This window comes from Podarcis liolepis, assembly GCF_965112155.1.
Source record: "Podarcis liolepis genome assembly, chromosome: 4".
NCBI classification, from domain to species: domain Eukaryota; kingdom Metazoa; phylum Chordata; class Lepidosauria; order Squamata; family Lacertidae; genus Podarcis; species Podarcis liolepis.
In genome coordinates, this window is record NC_139558.1 from 47,677,835 (window position 1) to 47,699,630 (window position 21,796).

At 39.3% G+C, this 21,796-nt stretch overlaps 1 protein-coding gene across 2 annotated transcripts in view; it reads right to left on the bottom strand.

Moving 5' to 3' along the window:
- CFAP47 (cilia and flagella associated protein 47) overlaps positions 1-21,796 on the bottom strand; it is a 178,705-nt gene that overhangs the window by 21,483 nt on the left and 135,426 nt on the right. For both annotated transcript variants that reach the window (XM_083498341.1, XM_083498342.1), the window contains 4 exons: positions 17,287-17,379; positions 10,932-11,091; positions 8,884-8,981; positions 3,823-3,975 (listed from right to left, as the gene is read on the bottom strand). In XM_083498341.1, coding sequence (XP_083354467.1) covers positions 3,823-3,975; positions 8,884-8,981; positions 10,932-11,091; positions 17,287-17,379 — 504 coding nt within the window. The remainder of the gene's footprint in view (positions 1-3,822; positions 3,976-8,883; positions 8,982-10,931; positions 11,092-17,286; positions 17,380-21,796) is intronic.

A 21,796-nucleotide genomic window follows, 5' to 3' on the forward strand; every position in this document is an offset into this window, starting at 1 on the left:
ATTAGGGGGCTGGGAATGGCTGAATAAACCAGATTTCCTCAATAGCAAGTGAACAGGCTAAATACCATTGAGATTAGCTTTGTGAGTTAATATTTGTAAAGCAGGTGTTAAATTACCCAGCCCATTCAAGTCAATGGGCTCATCATATTACATAAGTCAAGCAGAGCAGTTCTCATGTCAGCATTCTGACAGTTGGTGAGGGAGCAGTCTTAATCAGAAATAAGCATTTCTGAACACAGAGAGCCATATATATCTATGTATCTAAAGACTTGCATGTGCTTTGTTTCTCAGAATAATTTTGTAAGATGGAAATACTGCAGAGCTATTATAGCAGCACTGTGCCAGACTACCAACTAATGTCATGGGAAACTGTTTAAATGTGAAGGCAGGGGGAATCTCGCTTTATAGCCAGCAAAGGATGTTCATGTGTGATGATTCAAGTGGAGGCAGAGAAAAATATTGGGGGGGGGGAGAGAGAGAGAGATTGCAAAGAGGAAATAAGACTCTCATGCTAGTTCAAGCTTCAAAAAGCCAGAAAATTGGAAGCTATGGCTGATGACTTAACAGAAGTGCCCCATGATCAGAAATGATGCTGTACTTACTTACAAATAGTCCTTCATGTACCCAAAGGTAAAGGTTTGTACAAAAATTTAATAGGTTTTTTTTGAAATAATAAAAGAACCAGATGAGGGAGGAAAGGGGTCCCTGGCACCACCAAAGATGGCTCATGTTGCCCAGGTCCTGTATTGGCAGCATGCCCCAGTCACCTTTGCGCCATTTGCATCACATGTAGCAAGTGAATGCCAAAAGAGAGCATCTGTTATCTTAGCACTGTGACCTAATTAACACCTGTAGTGGAGCAGCAAAGCACAATGCCTGTTCACCCCCAAATGAACATCAAGCAATGGGAAAGTCTTGCTTTATTGGACTGAACCGCCTCAGTGGAATGCACCCCGGCCACTAAGTCAATGATAAGGGAGCTGAAACTGCCTATAGAAGTTATGATGTCTCCTGTGTTTTCAAACTGTATTCTTCTTTTCTCTTTTTAGAACAATGTTCCTGTTATTTCCATAATCACCAACATCTTTCTTTCAAGAAATGAGAGAAAGCAGAAGAGAAAACCACCTTATTCCAACAGGCTTTGGGGAACTGGCTGCTTTTAATGAAATGGCTGGTGCCGTGTTGAATTTATTGTAATTATTTCTAAGTTTTTAACAGATCTTTATATATATCATACAGTTTTAATTCTGTTGATGTTTAATAGTGGGTTTTTTTTTCAAGATTCCTCTATGTTTTCAGCAGTTCCTATTTTACCTGCCTTGAGTACCCTGTCAGGGGAAAAGGCAGGGTATAAATAAATATATTATAAGAATAAGAATTCTTTCCAAGCTTTTTTGAGACTCAAATGAAGTGAAACGTGGGGTGTAATTTTAACTAAACAACTTGAATAAATAGATGTTTGGCTGCCCTAGTGAAGACTGGCAAGGTGTCCCTGCGTCACCACTTCTCTTTTCATTTGCCATCTGCAGAAACAAGGCAGGGATTACAAATGCTCTCCGTCTTGGAGATTTCCAGCTGCTCTCAGTGTAGCGGGTGGTGGATTCAGTCCTAAAGCTTCCTTCCATTCTCCCATTCTTCTCCACAAAAGCTTGACATCCCTTTTTGTTAACTCCTTCCTTCCAACGTGCACAAACAAAAGTTCTTCCCACTGAGGTCACAAGGCTTTTCTCAGTTCAAAAACTTTACTGGTGAGCAGACAAAACAGCAGATGCTGGAATAAACTTGGGCCCTTAAGATATAAAACAGAGTCCATAGGGTGATGTCAATGGTGACTGGGGGACACTTTTATCTCAACCTGCCCAGTTGCATCTCTTGATCTGCTGGTATAGCTTGCTAAGAGCAAAGGTGTGCATTGAAAATATATCACTCATTAGAATGTCCATGGAGCCAGTTGCAGGAAGAGTTTGCCAACATTAAGCTTGTTTGCGCTGTAAGTCTTTTGTGGCATTGTATTGTAAAGTTTGCAGAACCCTCAAATATTCTAGAGTTCTGAACATTAGAATAGCTGGTGCTGTAATTCACTCCTTAACAAAACCGTTAAATGATCATTCCTACCTAAGCCTTTAATTTTGAGATAATGCTTTCATTGAATCTGGCCTTTTAAGGCATAGGCATGCCTTTTCCCAATGAATTTTAATATAACTGCCAGTAGAATTTCAAATCACAATGACAGGCCATAGGAAGGCCTGGAAAAGTTTCATAACTTAAGAATTTATTCACATCTAAATAATTCAAATCCTGAACCACAGTTGTGACTATTTAAATGTGAAATTCCTATAATTATCATCATAGATCTTTGGGTATAAAAACTGCTTGCCACACTCTGACTGATGCAGAATTTTTCAGTTTGTGTGTGTCAGAGAGAGAGAGAGAGAGAGAGAGAGAGAGAGAGAGAACTTGCCAAACTGCTATCCTAGAGCTTTTAATGTGCATGTATGTTTTCAGTGGTTGCTTGAAGAATACTAAAAGCACCATTAAATCTGACTTACTGAAAGGCATCACATTCTACCACATTCATTTAGGAATAATGACATTATAATGCTATTGAGAGAAGGCAGAAAAAAAATTGATCCTGCTATTTTTTTCTGTCAAAGTATTTTTTACCTCATTGCTTGCCTTAAAAGTTATATTATTCCAAACCAGTGTCTTGCAATACGTAAGAGAATCTACTGTTAATCATTGAAATATTGTTATCTTCAACACTTGAAACATTTCAAACTGTGGTCACTGTGTTGCGTTAAGCACATTTTACTAAATTCCATTTAAACACTATGGTATTTAGGAAACTAAATGAAACAGCGTTTAACTCACCTATAGGGGGCATTTCTTAACACCAAGCATGTGCTACCTTGTTATTATGAAAGAACGGTAACCACAGTTTTTGATATGAAACCAACAGCATCATATTAACTCACATGACAATACTGACAATTCTAAATACAAAGGATTACATAACTCAAATTGAGAGCATATTGTACTTGACTAGACACTGTACTGTGAAAAACACATTTGTCACAAAGACACCCTGAGGTCTCAAGGGCCCTCCTCAGGAGAGCTAGGTTTGTATCCCCTCCTTCTGACATGTCAAAGGTGGTCATGCATAGTCTGGGTTAATAAAAAAGTTAAACTGCTGAGTTTCTCTTTGAATAAAGTTTAGTGGATGACTTTTACTTCAGGTTCAAACTCTATGCATAATTTAAACCCTCCCTTCATCAGATTGGCTAACAATTGTGGCATTTATGTACAGGTAACTCACATGTTATGTGAGGCTTCAGTTCTTGGGGGACCATGCATAAACACAAAAATGCAAAAAGCTAAGAACCCCTGTTACTGCCCCTACCCCCCACAAGGTAGAAGGCTGGTTGCCTAGCTTTGGGAAGGAGGTACATGGGCTCTGGGCAGGGTCCCAGAACCCTCCTGCCTCCTTCCCAAAGTTGGATAAGCCCGCGATCGCAGCTGTGTGTAGGTGGGGTAATAAATTAATGAACAGTGGGTTTCCTCCATTCTCCATTTATTCCCACCTGTGCAAAGCTGTGATTGCATAAGTAAAATAAGTGTTAGATGTGAGTTACCTGTCTTCATTTTGCCTTTCTATGTCTTACACTGATTGAATCATTTTTGTCCCACGAGGTACATTCTTTTCTGCCAGTGTATTTTAGCCCAGAAATTCTACAAATGATTTTAAGTTTATCTTGATTTGAGACAGCTGTAGGAGTGCTAATTCATTTGGGATAAATAATTTCTGTGCTCTATTTCTCTTACCTTCATCATTAATAGTGATGGACTTGCTTTTGGAAGGAGTTATAATTATACTGTCTGAGACTATAGGTGTACCAGATGTTGCAGGTGTTACTCCAGTTAACAGCACTTCTACTCTTTCATCCAGTCTACTGCGGGCTCTGCAGCATACAACAGCTAGGAAAAATATTTTGTATAATTAGTTCTCTGAAATAAAAGGAACTCATATTGAGAGCACATTACACCTGACTACATTATGCAGAAGACACATGTCCCAAAGATCATGAGAGGTTTCAGTTACAATCATAAGATGTTTGGTGAGTGAGCATGAGAGATGGGGTCTTTTTAATGGCAGCTGCACAACTTTGCAGCACCCTTCCAGCTGAGATATGTTCCCCACTTTAACAACTACCTGTCAGAAGTTAGAGATTTCTGTTTCAATAGGCTTATAACATTTGATTATCTAATTCTCACTGATGCTGTATCAGTTTCAGACGAAAAAAGTCTTTGTTTTTTAACTGCTATTATATTTTGTTTTTAAATGAGTTTTCAGCTATGACAGTATTTTGTTATTTTATGATCAAGTTGGTGAGTCAAATCATGATAGTGGGGCTGGGAAAAAATCGCATCTGGCAACCAATGCGCCCCTTTGGTTTCAGATAGTGCATGGGTAGATGAGTCTAAAAAACATGGGGCAAAATTTCCATGGCCTGCTAACTGCTATAGTGGCTCATTTACCAGTAATGTATTTAGCATTAACTCTAGAAGTGTATGGGGATGTGGGTGGCGCTGTGGGTTAAACCACAGAGCCTAGGACTTGCCGATCAGAAGGTCGGTGGTTCGAATCCCTGTGATGGGGTGAGCTCCCATTGCTCGGTCCCTACTCCTGCCAACCTAGCAGTTCGAAAGCACGTCAAAGTGCAAGTAGATAAATAGGTACCGCTACGGTGGGAAGATAAACGGTGTTTCCATGTGCTGCTCTGGTTCGCCAGAAGCGGCTTAGTCATGCTGGCCACATGACCCAGAAGCTGTACGCCGGCTCCCTCGGCCAATAAAGCGAGATGAGCATGCAACCCCAGAGTCGGTCATGACTGAACCTAATGGTCAGGGGTCCCTTTACTATTTACCTTACCTAGAAGTGTATACAGTGGTATGCTGGGTTACGAACTTTATTCGTTCCAGAGGTCCTTTCTTAACCCGAAACCATTGTTAACCTGAGGTGTGCTTTTGGTAATGGGACTTCCCGCTGCCGTCAGCACACAATTTCTGTTCTCATCCTGGGGCAAAGTTCGCAATCCAAGGTACTACTTATGGGTTAGCAGAGTTTGTAACCCAAAGTGTTTGTAACCCAAGGTACCACTGTACTCAATTCTGACCAAACTAAACCTCTTAGACCAAAATATACTCCACTATGAATGCATATGTAGAAGAGGATGCAAATAATAATTATTTGTTGTTGTTGTTATCACCACCATCGGTACTACTACTATAAAGTCTTGTCCATTTCGAAATAACCTAAGTACAGCAATTTTAAAGAAAACATCAGGCTCTACCTGGTATATCTTCAGCTGCATACAATAAGAAAGCTTTGACCACTTTAAAACCATTAACTGTCTCATTGTAATTATTGATTTCCTTTCCCACCCCACTTCTGAAACCTGGGCACAAAACTGACTGCACATGAAGTCAATGGTGAGTGAACAATAAATACTGCATGTGTTTTGTGAAGCTTTCAGCTTAAAATATTAAAATATGGTGGCTTGTGATTATAAAATGCAGCATGTCTTATAAGCAATTCATGATTGCTAAACAACAGCTTAAGGGCACATCCCACATTCTTAGTTCAGCTCTTTAGCATTGAGCTAGCAATCCCTGACTAGAGCTGGCAATGCAAATGTGGTCATGCTGAGTGCAGTCACAATCCAAAGGACAGTTCATTTGTTTAAATTGGCTTAAAAAGTGTACTGTTGAATTAAGGCCTTCATGAAAAACACAGATCCCACCACTGCTTCTTTATTGTAGTGCAAAGCAAGGGTCCTCAATCTTTTTGGACCTAGGGGTACAGTTCAAAATTTAAGGAATTTTTGCGGCACAAAACTTTGTGAAAATAGATATTTCACAAAAGATAAACTGGTGATGCTCAGACAAGCCCCCCCACCCCCAGCTACCCACAGGCAAAACACCTACAATCATAAAAACAGACAAAAATAAGCAGGCAGCCATTGCCACCCTGCAAACAGGCAGCCTTCTTCAGGCAAAAAAAAGCAATTTAAATATAATTTAAAATAGAGAAGGGCAGAAGGCCTTGGTGGTTGACTGTTATGTTGGGGACCCCAGGTGCAAAGTGTGAAGAGCAGACATTAGACTACTGAATATCTGGACCAAAACACATGCTTATTCTGGGGTAACACGGTATGTACATTCATTGCCTATCTTTACTTTCTCAAAACATCCATGTGAATGGATTTTCTTCCATGCACTATACAACTAACTTAAAGAATACCAATATACACATTTGTCATTATAGTACTTTATGAGGGTGCCATGCTGTGCAAAGAAAGAACGAAAGAAAAGATTTGGTGGTAATATTCAGCATTCCATCCTTAATTAATTAAACTGCAAATTAATGAGATGAAATCTGTAATTAAGATTATAGTGGCATTTTTCTTCAAGTTAAAGGTCTTTAACAAATTAGAACAATGGCAGTACAAATAATATCTATCCCATTAAGTTCAATAATTTCATTCCTCAATAAGTCTCTCAATTACCTTCAAACACCAAGACAGACTATTGTTTTCATTCCTTTACAAAAGCTTTTGTATATAATTGACTCACACATTTTGAAGTGCCCTTATCAGCCCACGTGGTGTCTTTTTATAAAGGCTATTAGCTTCATCATTAAACTGATTTCCAATGTTCTTAATAGGTACCCAAGGAACAAATTAATTCTGTAATTGTGCTTTAGCTAAGAAATTAATGTATATACTTTTCGCATACAATCCCCAATTTGAAATAAACTAGGAATCCAACTGATATGGTTAACGTTTTGTTACACAGAAACTTATTTTCCCAGAACTGCTTTTAAGAATTTATTTGTTGTTGCAATATTCCACATAGCGCTCTATGATAATACATATACCTGAATTCAGTGCATTTTGCCTATGTATAACTATGCACTATTGGTTGTACCTACTTAAATGGTAGACCCATTGAAATTAATGTACCCAAATTAGTTATGCTCAGCAACGTCAAAAGGGTTTACTCTGACTAGGATTAACGCAGAATACCACCCTTTCTAGAAGTTCTGGTGAAGGCTAGAGTACTTTTTTATGCAGAACATCCTAGGTTGAATCCCTGATGCCCAACAGAGGGCTGGAAAAGATTCCGATCTAGAATCCTGAAGAGCCGCATAATTTAGACAATATTAAACTAGCTGGAGAAACAGTGTGATTGCATAAAGCAACTTCCTGTATTCCCAACATCTGCTGTCACCTAAGTAGCAAACTGGTTTCCACTGGTCTCACATAAGAACAGCCCTGCTGGATCAGACCCGAGGCCCACCTGGCCAGGCATTCTGCTCCCACAAGCAGGACATGATTATAATAGCATTCTCCACTCATGTTCCCTACTAAACAATATTCAGAGAGGAACTGCTATCTGTTAGCCTTACTGAATGATAACCCTGTAGTACACAGCTAGCTGGAGCCACAAAAGATTGAGTCTCTCATTCTGAACAAGAGGAACCCATTGCTACATAGAGAGATCAGTACTGCTGAATTACAGCCCACGCATTGCTTTATGTGGGTCTGCCTTTGGAAATGGTTCAGAAACTGCAGCTAGTGCAGAATGTTGGAATCAGACTGCTGACAGGGAATAAGCAATCTGACTGTATAACATCAGTCTTGGCAGGACTCACTGGCTGCTTAGACATTTCCAATCCAAATTTAAAGTGCTGGTTTTAACCTATAAAGCTCCATATGGCTTGGAAGCCTAATATCTGACCCAACACCTGTCCCGACATAAGCCTACCGAGACTCATTAGTCCTTAGGAGGATGGCGACAAGGGAAAGGGCCTTTTCTGTTATGACCTCTCATTTATGGACTGCTCTCCCCAATGAGGTCCACCTGGTGCTGACTTAACATCTTTTTGCCAACAGGTTAAGACCTTCCTCTTTTTTCAACCATTTGATAGGGCAAGCTGAGTGGGCTGTTAACTGGAGCTACTGTTGGCTTCCCTGCTGGTTCTGTTTGGATCTGCTATGTAATTTTTTCCTGCTGCTTTTTGAAGTATTTGTTGCTTTGGTGTTCTATAATTATTTATTACTGAGGGCTGTTTATGTTTTAACTTTTTTTTGGTATTTATTCTATGCTTCCTAGAGACTGCTGTGTATTAAGCAACTAACAACTGAAATAATAATATGAATAAAAGTAAAAGATGTATATGGAAAAATACTTTGAAAAGGTAAAGCAATTTCTCCCATATAATTTGGGTTTATATAGCCATATAAATATAAAACATATCCATATAGATTGATCGAAGTGGGGTAAGTAACCCCCAAGGAAAGGGACTTTTTGGTAGTGGCACCTTGTAATGAAACAGTCTTCCCAAAGAGGTCTCTCCAGTGCTATCTTAGTGGTCCTTTTTGGTGACAGAACCATTTTGCTCATCCAAGATTTTGAAATATGTCTTGGCCCTCTCCATTTTAAAATCTGTGTTTCATATTGTATTTTAATTGCTTCATTTGTCTTCTGAGCTTAGCAGACAATTTATGTTACAGGCATGCTAGAAACATTCAGGTAATAAACAGAAATAAAAACTCCTCCTAACAGGTTTCAATTGGGATGCAAGTTACAAATAAGTCTTTTGACATCCCGCTTCTTGAGTGTAGGCTACAGCAACATTCAAAAGAATTTAGAGGTCAGAAAGAGACATTTAGGAAGAGCCAGTTTGTTTGTTTATTTATTTAGTCACCTAAATGTTAGGGACCATGGCTCCATCTATTTCCAGCCTGAATTATAGCTCGAGGGGGGGGGTACTATTTTCATTTATATAAGAAAAGTTTGCAGTTCTTGACTCATATGTACCTGGTGCAGATTTATAGGGTGGCGATTCAGGAATTCCACGAATTGGATAGATCCAACGAATTCCCCGGATGACTTCATCCTTCATTATTACAGTGTTGCTGAGAGACATAAGCAATATATACATATGAATATGATTACTCTAGAAAATTGATACAAGTGATATTGACAATACAATTAACCAAGATTTCCAGCAATGCTTTGTGACCATTTTGAAATTAGTTCAGTGCAGAAGGTGCTGTCTTTTTGGAACAGTGGTACACTCAAGTAAAAGGCTTTTGGTTGTTTTTAAACCCACTTCTTAGGACGATCATAAATAGACTTCTTATTAACACTTGTCATTAAATCAAAACAAAAGATAATTAAATGAATCATGTTGGAAGTTAATCTGCGCAGTAAAATTTGTTTTCAGTTGGAGTTGGACACAAATACCGTATTTTTTGCTCTATAAGACTCACTTTTTCCCTCCTAAAAAGTAAGGGGGAATGTGTGTGCGTCTTATGGAGCGAATGCAGGCTGCGCAGCTATCACTGAAGCCAGAACAGCAAGAGGGATTGCTGCTTTCACTGCGCAGCGATCCCTCTTGCTGTTCTGGCTTCTGGGATTCAGATTTTTTTTTTCTTGTTTTCCTCCGCCAAAAACTAGGTGCGTCTTGTGGTCTGGTGCGTCTTATAGAGCGAAAAATACGGGTATATTCTAAGATAGTGGCTATTGTGTTTTGCTACCATCCTATCCTCAACAATTTACTCTTCTTTTCTATAGAGAACAATATTCAAAGGAGATAACAGACTGAAAGCATAACACATCGAAATAATTACTACAATCAAATAATTTAAAATACAGATTACAAAATTCATTGCTCAAAGTATATCAATTAAACAGTTTGATACAACCACCACTATCAATCAAGGGCAACAAGCTGAGTACATATGTGGCTCTGAGTATCCTGTCCATACCCCCTGGGTGAACAAGTGGAGAGGTATCCATATCAGCCTGACCAGACAGAGCCATAGCTACATCACAGACCATTACTATTGTAACTGCAGCTTCCAAGTCAGAATTGTATGCAGTGGCCTTAATCCTTAAAGTGTTTAGCAAATCAGTGGCAGAAGACTACTGAAGGTTCCACTAACTTCCTTGGTAGGAGTCTCTCACCATTCAGAAGATCTATGCTGGATGACCCTGCACAGATTCAGTCATACTGAAGAAAGAAAGCTTTCATCACTGCCAACGAGCAGATACTAACATGAGGTCTAACATGCATTCAGTTGTATTCAACTCTAATTCCCCATCATTTGTGCTGTAGCTGCCATCACAATAGTGCCATTGTCCTCAAAAGCTCAGAAAACGGTGGAGTCTATATGCCGCTTTCTAGAACCAGGTGTCAGGTTCCAGAGCCACCACTTCAGTTTCAGATATCCAGGGGGCATCGTTGCTACGATTTGTATTTTGAATAATGGGGGGAAAGTTCTTAAAAAACAAAAACTCTGAGAAGATTTTCTGGGATAGCCAGCTAAGATTTGTTCTGCAAGATGGCTGTTTCAGAGGACTGAGTTTCTAAGGCTGGCAGAGAGGATACTTGGAACATAACCCAAGTGCATTGCTCTCCACCACTTTTCTCCAGGGGCAAGGTGCTATCATATCAACTAGCATCTTCACACCTCTAAAATTCAATAATATCCATCTAATAAGCCCCAGATAGCTCAGTTGACTAGCGTGTGGCACTGATAACTCAAAGGTTGCAGGTTCGATCCCCGTATGGAACAGCTGCATAGCCCTGCATTGCAGGGGGCTGGACTAGATGACCCTTGGGGTCCCTTCTAACTCTACAGTTCTATGATTCGATGTACAGTAATACTTGTAAGGTTTGCAAAGTGTGAAAAATCATTCTAAACTTAGTAAATTCTAACCATTTCTAACCATTGCAACATTTATAGCAATATATAAATACTACAATAAACAGTCTTCTAAAGTGATAGAGCTCGCAATTATTTTTCACTTCAAATAATAGCAGATATCAATTTTATCTCCTCTGTGACTAAAATGTTTACCTTGTTAGTGCTCCGCTTAATTCGAAGGTGTCATCGTAAGACCATTTATCAGCATCCAACTTTTCAACTTTAATAACCAGCACAACTTCATACAGTTTCATTGATTGAGGTGCAAAGAATACTGGAATATCCAACTTGTTTTTTGGAGCCAAAACGATTCCTAAAAATACAATAAGTAATTTAAACACATATTGTTGAGAAACCAAGGAATGCAATTCTGCTTATACGCACAAGAGCCAGGAACCCACCTAAGTTGCGAGTTACCTGTGCTAAAAGTCTCCTTTGTTTAAAAGCATTTCTTTTTAATGTTATAATAATCTGGCCACTGGCTCTGATTCATACAGAACCATAACAAAATTCAGGGACAACTGAATCCATTGGGGTTTTCAACTTGACCTGGATTGCACCAGGTCATGATAAAAAAATCCCTGAATCAGCTAGCTGCTAGCATGCAAAGGACATCACAGGTGCATGCCAGGGGCTCAGTGGGCCAAATCAAAAGTACAGCTGCCATTCAGAATAGCCTAGCCACAATGATCCACACACTGGCAACCTCAGCCACAGTAATGCACTCTATGTGGTGCTATCTTTATGCTTTGTTATTGTATTCATCTTCAAAAGACATGGAAATAAATGAATATTCACATAAGCAATCCACTTGCATGAACAACTTAACATACGAAGATTTTTGTGTTATCACGGCTCCTCAATTTAACAGAAATCCCTTCTGCCAATGTTACATTGCTGATGTGAACATACTAAAAATGTACTCAAGGGGGGGGGGAGCTGCCTTGTCTCAGTTTGACATGGGAAGCCCACCCTGTCTTGGTTCAGTGCAGGGGCTTGGCTTTTCTTTAGGAGATACACACAAATCCTTAAAAACTGCAGTTAGTTCTTTGGAGTTTTAAAATATGCCCCTCTGTCTTCTCTTGGTAGTTTTAGAAAAGTAATTACAGCCACCAACAAACTGCCAGCTAACACATGAGTTCCTGTCATTGCATGCATTGAAAATAATTTAGTAGCAGGAAGTTCCCCTGGGGGCAACAAGACTTGATGCTGTGACTATGCTCTCAAAGGGAATTGTACAGAAAAAAAGCATGGCTGACCTCATGATATGCCATCAAGTACAATCATTCCAAACAGCCATTGCTACAATCAAGCAATATGCATCACGGCATGAGCTAGCCGCATGTATAGGCAGGTGGGGAAAGTGCCTATTTTGGGATGCAAATGGAGCTCGATGGAAAGGGCATCTTTGGAATTTGATGTGAATGGAGAGAGGCAGCCTTTATAAGTGAATCTACATGACCTGATGGAAACCAGCAATTTGCAGATTCCACAGCAGACAACAGTTCTCACATTGGTCAGGATGGGGAGGATCAGGTGAGCTCACATTATGCCCGCCCCACCCCCCGATCTTATAGTGCTTAATATCGTTAGGCAACTAATACAAGGAATATTTTTTAAATTACTTTTTGAAAACAAAAACACAAGAAACAAGAAACAGTACCAAAACAAGTGGGACTATGAAAAGAGTGACTATGGAAACCCACCCAGATGGGTGGGGTACAAATTATCATCATCATCATCATCATCATCATTATCATTATCCTCCCCTGTCCCAAGCCCATCTCACATTTTTTTTAAACAGATGGTGTTAAATGTGAAATTAAAGCAGTAAAAATGTCTTTGCTGCTGATCATTTTCACCACAATATCAAACACTCTTGTTCTTCTTCAAACAAACAAAAGACCTGCAAGCGGTTGGATGTGAAAATCTCTAGAAGCAGATCACCACCTGGTGTGCATGAATGGCTTGCAGGAGGCCACCAAGATGCTGTTTGTCTACGGCTATAGAGAAAACCTGAAGCAAAAAGCCTCTCTGCTAGAAATTTTTAGATAGTGTTTGTAACTGGGGAGTTGCATCCATACCACTTGAAAAGGCAGCCAAGAAGAAACAGTGCCGTATGTATCCTACCTCCCCCTTGGAAAACTTGCCCAGCTTGTGCTGTGCTGGGAGCATAAAGAGGCAGGAGCAGTTCAAGCATTAAAAGGATGCCACTGACTCAGTCATGTTCTGACCCTCAATGACCTCACAGGCAAGTCCACAAGAGGGACTATGAAAAGACTTTTAAAGAAAACACCATGAACATTTCATCTATTTGATAATACGACTGTCATAACTCAGGCAAGAATATTTACCAGAGACAGAATATTTACAAGCTCTGGTTGCCGTTTCATGAGGCTTATCTTTCATAAAGATCTTGGCACTTCCAACAGAAGCTCTATACACTTTCACTGATTGAAAGCTTGAATTTAAAAACTGTTCTTCTGGTATTAAAGAAAAGCAAGTTAACCAGTTGCTGTTTAGATGAGAACAAATGGATTGAGCGCTGACAATGCAATTTACTTTGTTTTGAAATGAAGCCTGCTTAAAGATTGGCCATTAATAACTGCTGCTAAAAACCCCGAAAGAAAACAAACAACCAGTCACATATTCTGGCAATTAATATTAATTTATCATAAGATTAATGCCATGATTCTCTGCACATTTAGCAAAATTCTGCTGGAATCAAGTGGGCTTACATCCAGGAAAATATATCTAAGAATGAGGTGTTTAAAGAACACATTGCCAAACAGTATAGGAATAAACATAAAGAATGTTACAACTTTAATACAATTTGTTAGCCACACATATTTTGAAAGTATGTAGCATAAAGGTTTCTGCTAGAGAAAGATACAAACACCCTCTAAATTTACAGTAGTACCTCGGGTTACAGGCGCTTCAGGTTGCAGACGCTTCAGGTTACAGACTCAACTAACCCAGAAATAGTACCTTGGGTTAAGAACTTTGCTTCAGAATGAGAACAGAAATCGCGTGGCGGCAGCAGGAGGCCCCATTAGCTAAAGTGGTGCTTCAGGTTAAGAACAGACCTCCAGAATGAATTAAGTTCTTAACCCGAGGTACCACTGTATTATGTTTGCGTCTTTGCACCCAATTATTCTAAATCTTTAGAGTTCCATTTATGTCATTTAGGTATTGCAGGTCAATATATAAGTAAAAGGATTAACTGTTATATCAATTCCAGTAGACCAATATTTTGTCTATGTTCATATTACAGAGTAAAATGTTCATAAAATTGCAGGATGTAAATAATTCGTTCGAATTCAAATATTTGAATTTTATAAGAAATGTCTTATCTTGATAACTGGCAAGAGAGGAAGTTCCAAGAGTGATTAGATCAGGAAAAAATATTGCTGACTTCTTGAAAGGAGAAAAATATATAATTATCTGTATTTGCTTTTAAATGTTGTGTCTCTTTGTACTGAATTTTATTGGTCTGTGACGTTAATAAACTATTTGCTTGCTTGCTAATAAGAGTGACAGGTCCCAACTAGAGGTTATGATAAACATGTTTCTACTTATGAAGATGGCAGCCGTGTGTCTATTTCCCTCCTCCTACACTGTAACACCTAGTACGGGTGACTCACATCCTGACTTTACAATCTTCTCAATTTCCTGAACATATCAATAGTTGCAGTCAGGCTTGCTTGATAAGCCCCTATGAACTCAATGGAGGTTACTTCTATTTAAAATGTAAACAGGATGATGCAGGGAATGAAAATATTGACCTTTTACTATAGTACACAGGTACGTATGAAGGAATGGACATTCAGAAAAAGCAGCAACACATTGTGCGAGTCAATAAATCTAATTCTTATAGACTGAAGAGTGAATCCTAATAGTAGTAGTAGTAGTACCCCACCCATCTAACAGCATTTAATTGTAAACCTAAAGTTTGGTCCTCATTTTTCTAATTTGTTTTCTATACGATATTTAAAAACTGACAGCTTCTGTAATCCAGAAGCAGAACGGTACAAAGACTGTGTTTTTATTAGCATCTGTGCATTTGAAACATGGCAGGGTCTCTGTTAAAGGTAAAGGGACTCCTGACCATTAGGTCCAGTCGTGATTGACTCTGGAGTTGTGGCGCTCATTTCGCTTTATTGGCCGAGGGAGCCGGCATACAGCTTCCAGGTCATGTGGCCAGCATGACTAAGCCGCTTCTGGCGAACCAGAGCAGCGCACGGAAACGCTGTTTACCTTCCCCTATTTATCTACTTGCACTTTGACATGCTTTCGAACTGCTAGGTTGGCAGGAGCAGGGACCAAGCAACAGGAGCTCACCCCGTCGTGGAGATTCGAACCGCCAACCTTCTGATCAGCAAGTCCTAGGCTTTGTGGTTTAACCCACAGCGCCACCCGCGTCCCTGTTACTACCATATAAAATAACATTTCTAATAATCAACTTCCTTTCAAAGTTCTAAAAATTACATTGCTTTCAAAAAAAAAAATAACACTAAACCAGTAGCAAATCAGAGTATCAATCTATTTTAATTTTTAATTTTTTTAAATTTACATTCTGTCCTTTGTAGACACCAGGGCATGTTTATTCCAAAATCAATTAGAATAAAACTCCATCTGTTTCGTTATCAAAGTATATTAAAAGCATGTAATATTTTATTATATTTTCAACCTTAAGTCACATACTGTACTCATTTTGTAGCAGTAAAAGGTAAAGGACTCCTGTATGGTTAAGTCCAGTCAAAGGTGACTATGGGGTTGCGTGCTCATCTCATTTTCAGGCTGAGGGAGACAGTGTTTGTCCACAGACGGCTTTCCGGGTCATGTGCCCAGCATGACTAAACCAATTCTGGTGCAACGGAACACCGTGTTGGAAACCAGAGCACACAGAAATGCTGTTTACCTTCCTGCCACAGCAGTCCCTATTTATTTACTTGCACTGGTGCATTTGCGAACTGCTAGGTTGGCAGAAGCTAGGACAGAGCAATGGGAGCTCACCCCATCGCAGGGATTCAAACCGCCAGCCTTCCGATCAGCAAGCCCAAGAGACACAGGATAGAAATAATATGTTCTAAACTGAATAGCTAAATACAAACTGAAGTATAGTAGTAATAAGAATATTCCTTTTATATTAACTCAGACAGGTTTAACAGCACAAGTTTTATCTAATCCAAATACCACTATTCAGAACAGTAAATTGGGAAATCTAAATTCCCTTTAATCATGGCAAGGGATAGGTTTGTATATGTGATCTGAATGATTTATTATCTCTTCTATAATAATGTTTAGAAAAGTTTGTTAATCCTAGCGAATATGTGATGGAGTATCAAAAAGAAGAGAATGACAGTGTTGAAATAGGGTATATATATTCATTTTAATTAAATTAATCTTTCGCTACAGTGAACAATTTAAATAACTCCATTTGTCGAGAACTAGAGTTATGATATTACTAGATTATAAGAGTTATGGAGAAGGTAAACAATATATTCAAAGCAGTGGGACCCAGAAAACAGAACAGTGAGCTAACTTTGGCTCTTTCTATAATCTGGAGTTATGGGACAGCTGGAAGATATATTCAACAAGTACTACACCTATGCCAGCAATGTTTGTACTATTAGGATGGGATTTCCTGGACAAGATGGCAGTGGATTTTTTTTTCCCTCTGGACCTTCCTACTCCAGAGAAAGGGAAGGCACTAAGATCATGGGAACCTTTGGCACCAACCTTTGACAATAAACAACCTAATTCTCTGTTTAGTGGCTTTTGATAGGATAAGGTGAGCCAGCAGCAGACTGCCTACCAGTACATTCTTCTCCAGCAAAACTCAAATGACTACTGCATCTATCAAACCCATAACCTGCTCATCTGCACTAGTCTCAGCTACCAGAAGATTGCTAAATGCTTTAGCTACTACAGGTTGGAAGGGATGGAATAGTTTTTTTCGACATTCACTGTCCGTCATCCAGTGGGTGCCAGTGGCTGCAACCAAGCTATGCAGATGTCACTTAGTGGGGTGGCAAGTGGGGAGAGTCATCTACTGGAGCCATATATATACACATGTTAGATATGTTTACTGAACCACATCAATGAAGACTTAATTGGGAAGCTGGGAGGAATATTTCCTTCTCAACATTTTCTGCATGGGCCACACTTCCTCTAACTCAGGCATAGGCAAACTCGGCCCTCCAGATGTTTTGGGACTACAGCTCCCATCATCCCTGACCACTGGTCCTGTTAGCTAGGTGTGATGGGAGTTGTAGTCCCAAAACATCTGGAGGGCCGAGTTTGCCTATGCCTGCTCTAACTTGAGGACAGCTCCCAACCCATGTTCAACAAATACGAGTCCCACCGCTACAATATATAATAGAGCAAAACAGTTGTGCTTTTATTGTTTCGTTAAATGGGAATTAAGCTACATAAATGAAAATATATTTTCAATCGTTATGCAGATCACTTTGCAAAAACATACATAAACCATACAATTGTGTACCTTGTTTTTGCTTGAGGGAAAGCCAGAAAATGCTGTCCTTATTGGAATGGTGGGATACAGATGCATGGGGATTATGCATGACATGCTCCTGATCTAATAAAAAGAAGGGAAAGAAAAAGAAAATTCTGTTATGCTTCAATGTCACATTCAAGGAAAGGAATTCACTGGAGGTTGAAATGTGATCAAAGGCTGTTCTAATGTAAGAACTGATGAATGCTCTTCAAAGTATACTTTGAAATAGGAGATGACAGTTTTTTAAGGTCTCTCTGCATTTTAATCGTTCTCCTATGCATGCCAAAAATGACTATAGCTGCTCATGGAATCCTATTAAAATTATTTGGAATAATATACCCCCTAAAACCAAAGTTTTGGAAAAGGGATGTGAAAAATGTTTGTTCTATAAAAATATATAGCAAAGAAGGACTCTCCTTCCTCAGAGGTTTTTAAGCAGAAAGTTGAGATTTGTGCATTGCACAGAGTTGGATGAGATGACGCTCAGAGTCTCTTCCAACTCTCCAATTCTATGAAATTATATTCCAAACTGAAATTTTAACTAAATTCATAAAGGCCTATTTGCAGCACCTCAGCATGTTACTTCTTGCTGTATTCTGCATAGAAGTTTCTGAAGACAAGTGATTTAATCTATCCCAGACAGATCAAATTTAATTATGACCGTACTACATGGCGAGATGACCAACAAAATAAAAATAAAGCTCAATCTCACACAATACATAGCTATGGAAAAATATGATACCAGAAAGAAACAATTGGTGTTGCAGCAGTGAGAAAATCGTCAGTATTAATTTGATCTGATAATCAGCAAACATAAAGTTATACAAACTCTGATGAATTACTACTGGGCAATCCAAACTCCAATCTGCCAGCCTGGCGGCAGTTAGGATACAGTGCAACCAGGGAGCCCTCCAGCCAAAATGCAAAACCAACTCACTGCTGGCTGAATGCCATTTGCCCAGTTGCAGGCATCCTAGCAAGAGGAAGCTGCCCAGAGTGGCTGGGTAGTGTATAAATAAAATTATTATTATTATTAAGTCAGACTCGCCATTGATTAACAGTGTAATGGCCCCCCAAAAAGGCCAAATCTTGAGAGTAGGATTGAGAGAAACACAATCCTCAGTGCCTGCCATGGTACTATGGAATATTACAGATTATGGGGAAGAGAAACATTTCACCCTACTGTAGACACTGCAGCTGTTAGATAAGTGGGTTGGGACTTCTTCTCTTTAAAATCCAAGGTAGAGAAGAACTGAGATGCCATAATACTTGCCTTTGAGCTGAAAGCAGTCACTCATTGCTGAAATTTATATTCCAAGCCAAGGAATAATGAATTTATATTCCAAGCCAAGCAACATCACTAATTTTAATATCACCTATTTTCATACAGAATATATAGGAATCATAGAAACATAGAATTCGAAGGGACACTGAGGATCATCTAGTCCAAGCATGGGCAAATGAGGCCCTCCAGATGTTTTGGGACTACAACTCCCATCATCCTTTACCACTGGTCCTGTTAGCTAGAGGTGATGGGAGTTGTAGTCCCAAAACATCTGGAGGGCCGAGTTTGCCTATGCCTGATCTAGTCCAACCCCCTACAATGCAGGAGGAATATGCAGCTGCCCCATATGGAGATCGAACCTGCAACCTTGGTGTTATTAGCTAATAAATATGGGGTTTTCATTAGAATGCCCGTGGCGTGGAGGGAAATATATGGTAACAGGCCAAGCCGACTAGCTTTTGAGGGAGTGAACGGCAAATAACAGGAGAACTATGTCTACCTTATATTTAACAGTCTGTATGGTAGCCATAGGTGGCGAGGAATTCCATGAAGGTGAGTGAATGGGATGGTGGAGAAGGGATGGCTCATTGTGTTCTTTTTCCAGCAGCCTGCTCAGGGATGGCCCACATATAAGGCCAGGTGAGGCGGCTGCCTCAGACAGCAGGATCCACAGGGGCAGCAGATTCCAACGTAGATCTTCACTCACCCCTTATTCCCTGGCAAGGAGGGAGGCAGCCTTTGCTGGTTCACCTCAGGTCCCAAAATGTCTTGGGCGGTCCTGAGCCTGCTTGGTTTCTGTGCTAACCACAAGGGGGAGCTATATTTCCTCCATGGTTACCATGGAAATGCACTGGGCTAGAATGAAAGGATGGCTCCGTCCCTCTCCCCACTCCCGAGCCCCACCAGTCTGCTTGATAAAAAGCAACTTAATAATGAGCTGGAAGCCTGCACTTTCAGGTTTCTCATTCCCAGTGGCCAGAATGGTAACACAGCCTACTAGCCTCTTAATAGATTAGTTAAAAATTCAGGGTAGCAACTTTGGAGGCTTATTTACAAGGCTGAATTATGCAAAGAACCAACTCGTCCTTCCCTCCTAACATCCCATAGTTAGAAAGATTTATAACTTGTACACAAATTTGCTTTGCATGATTTAACGCGACAATTTAACTGTCATACCATCCATTAATTCATCTCAACCTTCTTCTTCCGAAAACTTACAATACTGGTCTTTACTACAACTCTTATCTCAAACTTGGGAATGTGAAGGTGATCACAGCAGCAACAGATAGGTACCTAATTAGTTGAGTTGACATTTACAGTGATTGCCAAAAAGACTATAATGGAAAACCAATTTCAGCAACATTGTACCGGGTATGGTGAATGACACATGTGAAAAAAATTACAGTGAGAGTGGAAAAATAGGCTGTCAAGAATCAAATGATGTTACATCTGCACTGTCAAACTGTCTAGCAGATTGTTATACAGAGCAAAACTGGTAAGAGTTGAATATATGCTTTCTCCAACTCTACTGGAAATGAGACTCTAAATGACCTAACGCACGTTACAATATTAGTCCACGTGCACTTGGCTGACACTGTACAAAGACAAAGAAGCAGTCTTGCTCTCTTAGATTACAAAAGCAGTGTATTGCTCTTAAACAAACAGTGGGTTTCAGAATGTGTTGTCCCAGATAATCGATTAGTGAGATTATAAGAAATTACTTCTTCTGGGTATTTGTTCATGTATTTGACAGTTTGCTAGTGCCTGAAAATATTTATTCTCTGCCAAACTTAGTTTTTGCAATATAATTTTGATAAATTGTATTTGTACAATTATTGAATACTTTGGGTGGGGTTCACCTAAGAAGCCTTATCAGCAAAAGTCCTGTAGAAGGTCTCCCACTACTACAACAAGACTTTTCCCCTCTGCTCGCTGCCAAAACTGGCTCAAGGGGGTGGTAAAAAAACAACAACCACAAAACAGCACGCAGGGGAAGGAGAGGGATCATTCTGTCTGACAAACTGAAAATATTCTACAGATAACACTGAATTCCAACCTATATCTTGCCTACCTGCAGAATCCTATGTACGTTTTACTCTGAACTAATTACGGTTGTGTACAAAAAATTGCTGCCTAAAACAAGGACCGTGCTATTTTATAAGAGTGTACTGGCATATACTGAGTAAATAAATATAATGCAATGGTTAAAAACAGACCTATAGTTATGCTCAAAATAAATGTTTTAGTTAACGTTTTCAAATTTTGTGATGTTTATTTGCTCTTAATTATGTATATTGAATTAAATGGTCTTTGAAGGTTCTAATACCAACTACCCAGAGGGAAAATCTGCAACAAAAAGAAGTTTAGACTAGACTGCTACAAATCCAGCATTTAGTTCTGCTGAATACTTCACAGAAATTAAAAGAGTTCCCAGAGAAGCATAAGAGCAGTCAGAAAATATTTCCACACCAATTTAAGCAAAACGGCTATTTCACCAAGAAAATGGGTTGACCAAGCTACACTGTATACAATTATGTTTTGTAAATAGTTTTAGCTTTAGAAATGCAAAGGATGAGGCAGCTGCTATACTGTGGCAGTGAACAACTCCAAATATTGCTACAGAGATCTGTTTTAAGCTTAAAATGCTTACACAAGTAGATAAAGTCAGATCCCAAAGATGGAGCAATTACTCTCCTAAACTGATTAGTAATTGCAGAGACATTAATCTTTTAGTTCAGCACTTATTAGCATAAATGCCAGTTGCACTTTTAATGTATTTTCCCCCTGTGAGGAGATACCAATATGTAAATCCCGATTTATGCAGATAAACATGTTTAAATATTACTGTATGAATGAATTTACAAGTCCAGAATTTTATTTGCCCAGAACAATGATAGAGCTATTTGGTAAGTGTTGCAGAGGAAAAATCTAGGTCTTGGTGCCTTTAGCAATTGGAGGTCAGATGTTGATGTGGATTGATATGTTGGGGACTTCCAACAACCAAACCATGCAGTCTTGTGAACCGAATGTAGATAGTACAAAAATATAAACAACAATGAATAGTCTATTTCCAAAATAATGTTCACTGAACCCTGAAGCCAAAGATTCAAGTAGTTACTTGTGAATCATTATGTAAACCTAAATGCATTTAGCTTCTTGATCTATTTAGGAGAAAGGCCATGCATAGTTCAGTGGTTAGAGCATTTGCTTTCG